Source organism: Musa acuminata, chromosome BXJ1-10, assembly GCF_036884655.1.
Source record: "Musa acuminata AAA Group cultivar baxijiao chromosome BXJ1-10, Cavendish_Baxijiao_AAA, whole genome shotgun sequence".
NCBI lineage: Eukaryota > Viridiplantae > Streptophyta > Magnoliopsida > Zingiberales > Musaceae > Musa > Musa acuminata.
The window spans coordinates 32,976,826-32,990,908 of NC_088336.1; the positions used below are offsets into that span (position 1 = coordinate 32,976,826).

The 14,083-nt window shown below is 45.9% G+C and overlaps 2 protein-coding genes across 2 annotated transcripts; both read right to left on the bottom strand.

Annotated features, from left to right (window-relative positions):
• Positions 1 to 316: 316 nt before the first annotated feature.
• LOC135596287 (cytokinin dehydrogenase 6-like) lies at positions 317 to 2,313 on the bottom strand. The gene is made up of 4 exons (XM_065088391.1): positions 1,607 to 2,313; positions 1,149 to 1,531; positions 748 to 1,007; positions 317 to 667 (listed from the first exon to the last, which is right to left on the bottom strand). Exons 1-4 carry the CDS (start codon positions 2,238 to 2,240, stop codon positions 370 to 372), a joined length of 1,575 nt encoding a protein of 524 aa, XP_064944463.1. The 5' UTR covers positions 2,241 to 2,313; the 3' UTR covers positions 317 to 369.
• A 2,846-nt stretch (positions 2,314 to 5,159) lies between these two features.
• On the bottom strand, positions 5,160 to 7,443 carry LOC103975061 (protein CHUP1, chloroplastic). The gene is made up of 4 exons (XM_009389971.3): positions 7,071 to 7,443; positions 6,927 to 6,988; positions 6,144 to 6,863; positions 5,160 to 6,059 (listed from the first exon to the last, which is right to left on the bottom strand). Exons 1-4 carry the CDS (start codon positions 7,282 to 7,284, stop codon positions 5,295 to 5,297), a joined length of 1,761 nt encoding a protein of 586 aa, XP_009388246.2. The 5' UTR covers positions 7,285 to 7,443; the 3' UTR covers positions 5,160 to 5,294.
• Between the last annotated feature and the right edge of the window lie 6,640 nt (positions 7,444 to 14,083).

Consider the following 14,083-nt stretch of genomic DNA (forward strand, 5'->3'; position numbering starts at 1 on the left):
TGGCAGACAGGAGAGGATATCCGCTGATGTCCTGACAAATCTTGTCATTGTCTCTCTAAGATCTGCATGTATCTTTGGCACAATCACTGGTGATGCCAACTTCAGAATATGGACATCTTAAAGGTCAACACAGACCAAGATCCGTCCAAATCCTGAGGTAGATCTTCTGTTGGCGCTCCCCACAAGCAGTATCTACATATATATATGTTCTTCTTTTCATACACTTCCCCAACTTGCATTTAGAATACAGAGAGGAGGATTGGTCGAAGTCTTCTACAGAATACGTGTAACGTAGGATTTGGTTAACGACACAAAGTAAAAGAGAAACACGGATGCGTGCGTGGCGTGAGTTATTTTGCAAGACATGATCTACAGCGAGGACGTAAAGATTCGCTGTCCTGGTGAAAGCAGAGCTTGGGGATCGTATCGCCTCTTCAGTCGAACGAACACATCCCATTTAAGGCCGAAATGGTTCTTCCAATCCGTCTGTGTGGTATAATGAGGCAAGTACTGCTTAAAGTCGATCCCTTCCTGTTGGCAGAACCTTAAGATTTCATCGTTTTGGCTGTCCAAGTATTTCCAGTCGTCCACTGTTGCGGATGGCAGCAGTCCTATGGTGTAGAAAACCTCTTCGTCGGGGATCGCCGCAGACATCTTGTCATCCCACCTGCAACGCATGCATGCATCTTCAGAAGTGTTGTTCATGGTTTTGGGGGAAGCGCAAAGAGAATTTAGTGTTCTTCGTACTTGTTCTTGTTGAAGGGATAGATGAGCACCAGCCCGATGGGGTTATTGTTCTTGAGGATCCCCTTGAAAACCCCCATCTCGAAGTCTCGTATTCTTGACTTGGGGACGAACATGTTCAGCCATGGATGAAGAACATTTTCGGGCGCCGTGGAATGCGTCTCCTCTTCCTGGACTCTGTTGAGGAAACTAATGTACGCAACGTCCTTCGTGAAGGCAAAGCCGGGGACGAAGCTCAGCCGTTTGAGCAAGGTTTCAAGCTTCTGTCAACAAGTAAAGGAAGGCCATGCATGCATCAGGAAACCACCGACAACAAATGGAGATCGATCACAATACAGTGGGAGAAAGCGACGGATTCCCACATGTTTCGTGGGATGGGAAAGCAAGGAAGACAGTGCATTCACCTGATCAACCATGGACGCGGTGGCTGGTTCGTAGTAAACACCTCCTTCCACGAAGTAAATGCGGCCGTACTCAGCCGCCAGCATCTTTACCTTCTCCGTGTCGGTATCTGAGAAAAATGAAGAGTTGCCAACGTCCTTCTCCGTCAGCAGTTGTCCCTCGACATAGTCGAATACCTTCTCCGTCATTGAGACGAGGAGCTCCTGGTCTCCGGTGAAGGAACTGAAGTCTGTGTAGAAGAGCCGTAGCCATCGCACTCGCTGTGGCGCTGGTTCCAAGGCGATCCGAGCTCTGGTGATGATGCCGAACTGGCCGAGTCCTCCTAAGACCCCATAGAACAGGTCCGAGTTCTCCTCACGAGAACAGGTTATTGTGTCACCCTTCCCTGTCGAAGAACCACACGTTAAGCTAGAGTATTGCTGTAATCAAGCGTCAGTTTCCGAAAACAGAGAAGTAGTACCGGTGATGACATCCAATTCGTAGACGTTAGAGATCTGCGGGCCGTGGCGGAAGGCCTGGCCGCTTATGCCGGCGTTTGAGAGCGTGCCGCCGACCGTCAGGTAGAGGTAATCGGTCCAGGAGCGGGGAGAAAGGCCGTGCTTCAGCGTCTCCCGCAAGACGTCGATCCAGAGTTGCTCGCCTCCGGCGTCGACGTACCAATCCGACGACACATTGATCCGGTCGCTGCGCCCGCGGCCCAAGGACGCCATGTCGACGACCACGCCGCCGGGTACGAGGGCCTGGCCTCTGATGGAGTGGCCGTGGCCGTGGGCGGCGATCGAGAACGAGGAGGGGGAGGAGGAGTAGGCGAATCGGACGAGGGTGGCGATGTCGTCGGGGGACGACGGGTAGAGCACCGCCGCGGGGTCAGCTTGACTGAGGCCGCCATAGTCGGTGGAGAACCGGGCGGTGGTGTCGGGATCTACATGGATCTTATCGACGATGTCCAGGGCGAGGAGGCCCTCAGGGAGGGCAGCCGGCCATGTGCCGTGCCGGTCAACCGCAGAGAAGACGAAGCTATTCACGAGAGAGAGAGCCACGAAGAAGGCTGCTGGAATGCAGCCAATTCTCTGCACAGCCATTAATGCGCTCATATATTGGATGTAGAATCTGGTGAAGGGAAGAAGAGGCTATTATATATACTAAGAGATTGAAGGAAGCAAGGGAGAGTTACAAAGAAGATGCAGAAAAACTCCTCACTTCCCATGGAAAACTTGGTCAACCAAATCTAAGATGACCGGAAGAGATCGATGGTTTATACACGCAAGCTTCAAGGAGACATCGAGAGGGTAGATTGATCGGAACCACCTCATGCAGTTTGACTAATCTCCATTACAAACACCCGTCCTGCAATTATCCAAGTGCTCTCAAATGAACACAGTGTTTCCCACAGTCGTCTCTCGTGGTGGGTGTGCTATTGTCGACAAACATGAACAGACATGCATGCCTGCCAAGTGGATTTACTAGTATAATAGCAAATAAATTCTTTAATTCGCATGCATGATGTTGACGACTTGACGTACATCGAATCGCTAATGACACCAACCTGGGATTTTGGAAGTGGCGTTAAGCCGTCGCTTTATAGAATAACATACTCGAGGATACACACATCACATAGCTAAGCAAACAAGGAATATGAATTCATTTTAATTCATCTTTGATATGAATTACATATGATAATATACATAATATTATGAGCATCCATTAAGTTATTATACATGCATGATGGTAGAGCAAAAAGCACGGGTTTTGGAAACAAAGATCACGATGTCAACCGGATGACTTTCAACTGCACTCTGAGGAGCCTTACAAGTCTTAAGAGTCGTGCTTCACGTTACAGTGGAATTGCATGAGTTTGACTTTGACTTAAGAAGCAGTGGCGTTTTTCCAGTTTTGCATTTATGGCCTATATATCTACCTGATTTCATATTCACACAATCCAAAAGCTTTATTTTAACGTCTTACATTATGTATATTGAACAGTTTTTTACCCTATTAAATGATAGGACGACAAGACAACCAGCTAAAGTCCTCGGAAAGAGACAAAACTCGAAGGAAGAAAGAGAACCGTCATCATAAATCTGTGACCTGAAACCTTCAATGCGTTTTTTTTGGCCACAGAAAACTACAACCTCTCGTAAAGAAACTACAACCGATTTGTCGCCACCGTGATAGATTGTGTTTGTGTGTGTACATACATCATCCGAAGACAAAGGATGAGACAAATCCGAAGAGTTCGATAGAACACGGAACGTATGTTAAGCTTATGCTGCATATGGTGATACTGATCATGAATTTTAGGGTCAGTGGTGAGCAGCCAGCAGCCCGTCCAAGGGAAGAAGATGACCCATTCTTGTCATGGGTCCCCTGCTCCTGTTTGTTAGGTCATCTGCTTAGAAATCTCTCACATAAGCTTTGGTTCGTATGATATCAAACCGAATGATAGTAAAAGCCCTTCGCTGACCGTTTAGGTTGACCGAATCACCTCCGTCTTTGTTTATCCAGGAACAAGAAGGATCTTCTCGAGATACGATGCTTGACGTCCTCCACGATTCCCTGGTTCTCCTACGTGTCAACACAAAGATACGAGCCATGACGTGATACACCACGCGTGCATCGTCAACCTTCTTCGGTACAGCATACGACTGACAAATCTTATTCGTTCGTATACAGATATGACCATATCCGCTGTATTCGTTCGACAATTGTACGCTCGAAAGCATGCCGTGACCTGGGCGTTGTATCATCAGATGTGTCACAGGGATTCGGAAGAGATCATGATTTCGGACCGAATGTTTCTTTTGCGGGTAGAATTCCACACGTAGTGCCGAAATCTCTGCGTAGGTTGCCGGTTATGGTCGACCAGCAACATTGTGGAGTCAACAGTGAAATCTTTATTGGATATGAGATGGATTTGCCGCCGACCAAATCTTGTTCCAAGGCTCCGTTTCAAAGGAACACTATGGAAGCAAGCTTGTCGAGGACCTTTGAAGGTGGCAGTGGAGTGGAGGATTCTGATACAGTGATGTAAAGTGCTTGGATACCCAAATCTTGAACGCAAGTGCCGTTGACACCAAAGCTTTCCAAGGAGGATGTTTGCTACGCTGATGTGGAAAGCCGAGGATATTAAATCTTGATTAGTAGAAACCCTTGCACTAATGTTGACCCGATTTTAGTCAAATAATTTGTTTTTGACTTTGTGCCTACCTATTATAAGAAGCTACTTCACAACCTCTTCCCTAATTTATGTTCTTGTCGTGGAAAAATTCTTATGAAAAGCTAAACTATTTTTTCTCTTCTTCTTCAATCCTTCCCACCATGTTAATATCAGATTGTTATGCACAAAATAGAGATGACATTCAAGTCGAATTTGAGATGAGCTAAAATGGATTAATAGTTAGTCAGGTTCGAAAATTTATATAGTGAAATTCCATTATCATATACATACAATGATAAAATTGGGTTGGACAAAATAGCTGATTGGACGTGGTCATGACCTAACTCGTGACCAAATGAGGCAACTCTTTCTAGAACGGAGACAAGTTGGCCGCATGCACGATACGGTGGAAGGAACGAACACACAAATCTTGAGACGACCCGATTCTTGACCTAACTCCCGTGCCGTCTCGGCGCTCGTCGAGATCCAGTGGGCGAACTGTCACGTGGAATGAACTTCTAGAACGGCATGCACAACGTTCGGGAGACGCGACTGTAAGCGCGACTCAAGTAGCGTGGGTCATGAGATACGTGCAACCCACTTCGGCAGCGTTGTCGTCGGCCCGACCCAAGTTACGAGTCCAGCAACAAGAAAATCTGACCTTTACCTCATCATTTCCTTCAATTTTGGATCACTTATTTTCTCCAACATTTTTTTCTATTTTCTTCATTTTATAAAATAGATTTGTTGATTAGCAACATCTTTTTCTTCCCTCCTCTTTTTTGTTCTTCCATATCTTCATTTCTGCAGCAATTCTTGCTCAGCTTTCTTCATGCAGAAACCACAAGAAAATCTCTGACAGTAACATACATCGAGATCTCCAGTTTTATTCAGGCATCTAAATTGCTAAATCACCTTTTGGATGCTGACAATAATATGCATCCGGTGATACATTTTAGCTTCAAGAACTAAAGGATGCTGGCCTTCCATTTCATTCGATCACCTGTCTTGAATCCATCAAAGCATCTGCAAGCTTTTTTATGTAGGTATCTTCTTGGTCAACTGGATCATTCCTATGTGGTATACCTTTTTCCTCCCTTGCTTCTTCCGCATCAGGCCTGCGTAGCATTTGGATGTCCGAAGACAACCCGGAGTTGATTCGAGAGGAATCATCTTTGTTATGCTGTCTTCCGGTTGTGTGTGCTTCCATTCCTGCTAATCGATCGGTTGAGCTATCATATGAACTTCTTCGAATCACATCATCAGCAGAACAAGTGGAGAAGGATGCTCCTTTCTCTGGAATCTCAGACCATGTTCCTGTGTTTTGTTTGCCTTTTCCAAGAACTAGCTTTTTGAGCTTGCTGAGAAACTTTGCTTCGGTTGAGGACGAAGCATTAATGGCAGGATCTTCTGGTTCTTCAGAAGATGCTTGTGATGAAGAAGAAGAAAAAAATTCTGAATAAATTTCGGCAAGATTTGAGCTTTTCTCCGTAGCACCCGAATCGGCGTACTCCAGTATGAGCTGTTTGGCCTTCGCTTCGGATTTGGGACTCAAACTCTTGCTGAGATCTCTTGCAACTGTTGTTCCTGGAGGTGGCTGGTAGTTCCTCAGCTCGTACCTTAAACAAGCATTCACCCATCGAAGATACACCAATTCCTCAGCGTCGGCATAACGATCTGCTCGGAGCTGCTCAATCTCCTCCATCAGTTCTCGATTCGCTTCCCTCGAGCGGTCTGCTTCCTCCGATGCTTCTACCTGCAAATCATGTTGCTTTGATTTAACTGCAGTCACGAACTGAAGACGAAGAAGTCATCCGATGGAAGACACACCGAGACAAACCTCTGCACCCTGGAGAACTTGAGAAGCCGCAGCAGTCATTTGTGTGGATGCCAACTTCATCACCAAACCTGAATTCTCCTCTGCAAGCCTTGAATTGACCATTCTGAGTTCTACAGTCTCGTCTTCCAATCCCTTCAACTTCTTCTCCAACTCTGCATCGTTTACCTCATCCTTCTGCTCCCTGCACTGCAGCGAACTGATCCTTTGGTGAAGGGAGGCCATTATCTCTTTTGCTTGCTCCCTGTCCGCTTTCAACTTCTGCTTGAAAACCTTAATCTTTGCTCTTGAGGCCTCGAGCTCATTCCTTGTCCTTGAATGATCGGCCAGCTGTGATTCCAGCCTCCGCTTGTCATCCTGCAAGGATTGGATCCTCAAAACATACAATTTAGCCTCGACTGCGCTAATTTTCAATCGATTCTCAAGCTCTTGCGCAGCAGCCTCTTTCTCTTTAGCTCCATGATAAGCTAGCAATTGGAGCTCAAGACTCCTTTTCCTCTCTCGCAGGGACGAAACCAACTCCCTAAGGCTTGCGATCTCCTGCCCCATCGCAGTCTCTGGGGCGGTTTTCATGTCCTTGCTTGTCACCTCAAATTCTTTCATCAGAGTGTCATTCGATTCAGGTAAGACGACACCCTGTTCGTTGCCTGAGGTACTACTGGTAGAAGACAGCTTCACGGCGGTGGTGGACGTGACGTTGTTGCTCTTTGACAAAGCTTCTTCCTGATAAGAACAAGGCTTAATTTACACGACACAAATCACTTGCGAAGGTTCATCGCAACTTACGCCTTTTGGGATTCGGAGTTCTTCGAGGCGATCGATGCTATCACTCCCACCAGTTTTCGACTCTGCGTATGTCGATGCAATCAAATTCGAATTTTTGATCTCCAGTCAAATCTTCATGAGGACATGAGTGATGAATTAAGGAACCTGCAGAGGAGGTTTGACGAGATGGCGGAGGAGGGGGAGGAGGGCGGGAGCGGGGCCGGAGCTGGGAGACGACGAAACCGGCAAAGAAGAGAGCGATTCCGATGCCGAACACAGGCTTCACGTCACTCCTCCCTCTCGCTACCATCTCCGTCCTTTCCCCACCACTCCAACCACCGTCCGCCGCTGCTGCAGCCGCCGTCCTGCCTATCTCCATAATCACCTCATCGCTACAAGATGACACCTTTACAAAGAAACCCACTTCCCACTCAAACCGAGGAGAGATGAGAGAAAGGCGTCTCGTTGGCGATCCTTAGCCTTCGAGGTGGATGATATCTTCGTGGTTGGCTTCCTCCAATGTGCCTTTCCGAAGCAAGAGGAGGGGACGGCGAGGCCATGATCTCACACGTCTCCGCTACCTTCCATGCGACCATTGGGACCCACATGTGGAAATACAAATCACAATTACGAGAAGGGTAGGGGACCGGGTATCGGCAAAACGAGTACGAGAAGCATAATTGTGTTTTTGTGAAAGCTAAATTGCGTCACCAAAACGAAGTAACGAACGCTGAGTTTTGTGTTTATTTTTTTCCTTTTTTTATAGCTTTTCAGTTTCTATGGCTGTTTTCTTGTGCTCGTGATAGTTTTTGTTGCATGTCACTGTTCAACGTTGCTTCTCTTTGAGTTACATGCAATTTTGATGTCTTAATTAGTTCATAAAAGGAAAAAAAAAGGTAAAAAGAAAAAGGAGAGAGAGAGAACAAACTCTTCTCCAACTGCATACGAAAGTGTAGTGGGGGACCCACTGATGCATGATAAACGTGAGCCGTTGGAACAGAGTGTAGCATGTGTTTCGGTTGCATGTCATCATCATCATCGTCATCCATTTGAGTTACTTGCTGCACCAAGCAGGAGCTTTGACTTCAGCATTCAGACAGTAACTGGCACCAGACATTCATCGATTCACATAAAGAAATCTCAAGCTTATCATCAACTGCTATTTGTGCTGTTAGGTTTGAAACACTTGGATTGACTTAGGTAATAAGCCAGTAGAAGAGAGCAATAGAACAAGCATATGATTCATGCATATGATGATGAATCACAAGACATCCACCGAGTCACCGCACAGTTGTTCATCCAGGCAAAGTGCAAATGTCAAGAACAAGTAGTACCATGACGAGCTTATATCTAAGCTCCAACTTCTTTGTGGCAACATATCCACCACTGACCTTTCGGAGAGTACATCGATCTTACGACTCCATCAGTGGTACTCTCCGCAGTTTATTTTCGCTTCATGGAAGGCTACAGAAACAGCACACGCAGGGACTGCTCCATCTCTCACGCTTGCTTCCACCAGAAAATAAAACGAAAAGGAAATATTATGGTGGGGGGGAGTCACAACCCCCCCCGCGTGTCATTGCACACTGTTTCACGCGTTGCATTGGGGAGCACACCACGCCGACGGTTCCCCACTCCGTCAATGCAACGCGTGAACCAGTGTGCAGTGGGGGCGGAGGAGGGGTAACTTTCTGTTGTGCCCATCATCCGCCGCCCGCGCCCCCTGCCTGTCCTGCACATTGGTTCACGCATTGCATTGACGGAGTGGGGAACCGTCGGCGTGGTGTGCTCCCCAATGCAACGCGTGAAACAGTGTGCAGTGACACGCGGGGGGGGGGGGGGGAGGGGGGGGTAGCACACCCCGGGTGGGTGCAAGGGCAAAACAGAAAGTTACCCCTCCTCCGCCCCCACTGCAGAGGGGGCGGAGGGGGGGGGGTAGCACACCCCGGTGGGTGCAAGGGCAAAACAGAAAGTTACCCCTCGTCGCCGCCATTACCCTCCCACCTGTTAAATGGCACCATCATTACCCTCCGATATCGAAGAGTGCCCTTATAGCTTGTCGGAGGTGCCGCCAAGGGCGGTGGATCAGTTGAGCCCAACAGCACATACTCCCGCGGAGCCTTCGAGTTTCAAGAATGAGATCAAGAGCACCTCCAGGAGCTTGATGGAGCTTTTGGCTCCGGCCACCTTCTGCACCGGAATCTTCTACAGCATCCTGTCGATGGTCCTAGAGAATCACTACGACTATCGGCTCTATGAGCCCCTCCATGCCTTCGTCCTCTTAGAGGTGCTGTCAAGTGTGGTGGCCGTCTTCTGTGCCTGCAGGAAGAACTACCGTTGCGAGGTTGAGGTGGGTGGTAATGATATGGAGTCGAAGCTGCTGGATGTTGGGTTCGTCTACTCAATGGTCACCTTTGTGATCCGAATTCTGCTCCAGCTCACCGCCGCCACGTTGCTGTGTGTCGACGCATTCATCTTCATCGGTTGCTTCGCAGGCGGCCTCCTCTACATCTACAAGGTTTGAAGCGATCGATTGATCACGAGGTCATGGATCGAGATTAAGAAAACAATGTTAATACAATAATTATAATATTTTCCTACTATTATTGAAAAATTTATAATGTAATACAAAAATATTATAATATAATATATTTTGTTGTGTTACTGTGTATTTCTGATATTGTTGAAAATAATCTAGTATAGTATAAAAATATTATAATTAGATTGATTCACCGACGGTTAAACGAAAAGAATAAAAAATGATGGATGATTAGCTATCGAATCAAGGGTGGGTCATTCAATGTTAATCAAGCATGAGATTCGTAGGTCAAGTCGACCCTCCAAACCTCAGCCAATCATCGCAAATGTCATTTGGGATATACCGAGAAATGAGCAAGCTATATAGAACAGTGATATATTAAAATTTCCTATGCGATACCGAGAAATATGATTTTTGTTGTTCATGAAAAAAAGAATAGAATATAAGAACAATTACATAAGAAGTTTTATCGAAGAAATGAAAAATGCTTCAATATATTAACATATTCCCTCTTTTATTTATAGTAAGAGAAAGAATTTCCTTTAACAGAATAGAAAATTTTTCTCAACAGAATAAAGAGATTTCCTTAGCATGATAAGTTGATCGATCCTTTGATGAAATTATCTCATGCAATTTGTATGGCATTAGAGAAGCTCAAGTGTCATAATCACAAAACAAATCAAGATCAGATGGCCTGCCATCCTTTCATGCTTGTACATGTTAAAATCCAGGTCTTATATAAATAAATACTAGGAAAGAAATTTGGTCGGGCTAACCTTGGCTGCCACTCTACTACTGTTTCAAAGGTAGGCGTTGGCCATTGACATCTTTTGCAGAGTTCATACAGTGCAGTTCGAGGCTCACCTTTTTGCATTTTGACTGTCAAAGCCACTAAAAGAATAACAAAAAAGTTGATCGATTAACATAAACCACTATCAGGAATAATAACAATTAACAATTCCAGTGACATAAAACCCACAGTAGACATATTTACCGGTAATACCTGATTTACCTGTGGGATGAGAACAGAAACATTATTGGAATTGACTACTTAATCGTGCGGTGTAGGAATCTCAATATTAAAAAGCTATTTCAAAACGAAACTTTTGAGATACCTTCAAACCTTGTGATCAATTGATAGCTTCAAACCTAGTAGATGCAGGGGCCGCCTGCGAAGCAGAAGATGGAGACAAACGCGACGACACGCAACAACGTGGTGGCGGTGAGCTGGACCAGAATCCGGAGCACAAAGGCGAACAGTGAGTAGACGAGCCTGACGTCGAGAAACTTCGACTCCTTGTCATTACCACCCGCCTCAGCCTCGCGGCGGCGGCTCTTCCTGCGGGCGCAGAAGACGGCCGCGAGGCTGAGCCGGTGGTAATGACAAGGAGTCGAAGTTGCACGACGTCGGGCTCGTCTACTTGCTGTTCGCCTTTGTGCTCCGGATTCTGCTCCAGCTCACCGCCGCCACGTTGTTTCGTGTCGTCATGTTCGGCTGCTTCGCAGGCGGCCTCTACATCTACCTATCAGTTTGATCACAAGGTTTGAAGGTATCTCAAAAGTTTCGTTTTGAAATAGCTTTTGCTCTCTTTCAATTACCACTTTCATGATCTTTTCTTGATTTCTATGCATGAAAATGAGAGAGAGAGAGAGAGAGAGAGAGAGAGAGAGAGAGAGTTGATGACTAATCCAACATCAACCAAACGAATACGAAATGCGAGTCCAAGAAACAGAATTCGAGACCCCAACAACCGATGCATCACTCCAAAACGCAATTACGAAACCCGCGATCACCTCTTCTTGAGTGAAAAAACCCATGAAAGAGAAAAAAAAGGTTCTTTTCTATCAAGAAAAGAAAGATAGAGAGACCTTCTTGGCTCGAATTCGTCGGGCTCGTGCTTCTGCTTCTTGGCCGTAGCCGGCGACCCTCCGCTGTCGGCCGAGTCGATGGGTCTCTTCGAGGGACTCATGGAAGAAGTCACCGCCGCAGAAGCTATCGTCGAGGCGAAAGCAAAGAGAAGAAGAGAGGTTTTGGGCTCGCCGAGTCCTTCTCCAGCAACCAAACGAAATGGGGGCCGAGGGATTGCGCTTTGACTCTCTCTCTCTCTATCTCTCTCTCTCTCTCACACACACAGTCTAGAAGAGCGCTCCCTCTCTGCTCGGCCTCTTACTCTCCTTTCTCGTTTTCCCTTCCGTCTCCTATTATAGCCACGACAGGGGACGACCTCCAAAAGAAAGGGTCAATTAATCTACTGTTTTCTTCAGCTCATAGGAAACCTCAACTCTTGCTCCAACTGGCTACACCCGAGGCGGACCCACATGTTGGACGAGTGATCGCTTTCTTAAATCTGTATCCTGCCTCGAAGGATGTAGCTTTGTTTTTCTTATATCTTTTTCACCGCAGTAAATAAAGGACAAGTTAGATTCCATGTACTTGTAGATTTGGACAATAAGAGGAACCACCTGCGACGATTTCCATAATTTTACATTCGTCATAATTAATTAATTAATTGATTTCCATAAAATCGTCAAACCAAATTCAGTTTCTCAAAGGCTACCATCAATATATGGTTATTTATATCTTCAATAATATTAAACATAAATTATTTTATAGTATTATTTAAATTTCAATTGAAACTCCAGATAAATAAATAAAATAAAATTTTAATTTAATTTATAAAAAGAATAAAGAATTATATATTAGTAAGGTGATGGAAGAACCTACGATCCATCCTCTTTGGTCATCACGGTTCATTGAATCTGGAGCACAAAGGTGGTTCCTTTTTCATTATTTTGGTGAATTCCTCTCCTTTTAATATTGTTCATTTGCTATTTAATATTATGAACAAATGAATAATGTTCACTGATATGAAGTATGAACAAGTTTTCATTGATCATCATAGGACCTGTAAGGAAAAAGATCATGGTTGTGACCTGGCGGCAAGATCATCTCTCCGAAAAAATGATAATATAAATGTGACATCAGATCAATCATGACTGATCCACCAGACGTAATGTGTTGGGAGAGATGTGGTGGGGCTCTCGTGAAACAGAAGTGCAGTGCTATTCAACGCCTTGCGGTTCTCCCTCTCCCCATACAACGCGTTGAGGAGAGATGTGGTGGGGCTCTCGTGAAATCGAATGCAGTGCCATGCAACATGTTGGGGAGGGATGTGGCGGGGCTCTTGTGAAACAAAGTACAGTGTCATATAAATGCATTGGGGAGGGATGTGGCGGAGCTCTCGTGAAACAGAGTGTAGTGCCATACAATGCATTGGGGAGGGATGTGGCGGGGCTCTCGTGAAACATAGTGCAGTGCCATGCAACGCGATGCATGTGGAGGAGGGGAACCGCAGGGCGTTGCATGGCACTACACTCTATTTCACGAGAGCCTCGCCACATCGTCCCCAACGCTTTGCATGGCACTGCACTCTGCTTCACGAGAGCCTCACCACATCCCTCCTCAACGCGTTGCATGGCACTACACTCTGTTTCAGGAGAGCCCCGCCACATCCCTCCCCAACGCGTTGCATGGGGAGGGGGGAAACTGCGGGGCATTGCATGGCACTGCACTGTTTCACAGAGCATGGGGAGCCTTGCCAGAACCACCCCCCACCACATTGCAATGTTAATAAATCCCCTGTTCCCCTGACATTGACATTCTGAAACTTGTGTTTCAGAGAGCGTCGACTCCTCTGCGCTCGCCCGGTGTGTTTCAATTTCATAACTTCATCTCGCCTGTCAACCCCCTCCGATATTGACATTCTGAAACTTCTGTTTATAGGCACCTCTGCCCCCCAATGTGTTTCGATTTTATAACTCCATCCCACCTGTTAAATGCCACCATCATCACCCCCTCATAGCTTGTCAGAGGGTGCCCCCAAGGGTCATCGATCGGTTGAGCCCAATAGCACATGCTTCCACGAAGCCTTCGAGTTTCAAGACCACTACCGAGAACGAGATCAAGAGCACCTCCAGGAGCTTGATGGAGCTTTTGGCTCTGACCACCTTCTGCACCGGAATCTTCTACAGCATCCCGCCAATGGTCGGAGAGAATCACTACGACTATCGGCTCTATGAGCCCCTTCCTCGTCTTCGTCCTCTTAGGGGTGCTGTCAAGTATGGTGGCCGTCTTCTGCGCCCATCGCAAGGTTGAGGCGGGTGGTAATGATACGGAGTTAAAGCAACTCGATGTTGGGCTCGTTTACTCGGTGGCTACCTTTGTGCTCCGACTTCTGCTACAGCTCATCGTCGCCACATTGCTGCGTGTCGGCGCATTCGTCTTCATCGGTTGCTTCGCAGGCGACCTCTACATCTATAAGGTTTGAAGCGATCAATTGATCACAAGGTTTGAAGCTATTCCTTTTCCTTCTATTTTATTTATGGATTGAGACTAAGAAAACCAATGTTAATAAAATAATTATTTTGTATCTTTTTAATTTTTTTCAAGAGTGAATTTGAAAATATGTTTCAAATATGCATTGATAATCCAATGCATATATCAAATTTAGTGCCCAATGTATATTTCAAATGTAAATTGATGTTTGATAATCTTTTTTTCAAATCGTATACGGATGCTACAGTCAAAATATTCAAATACTGATATTATCTTAGAGTAGTATTAGCATTTCAATATTGG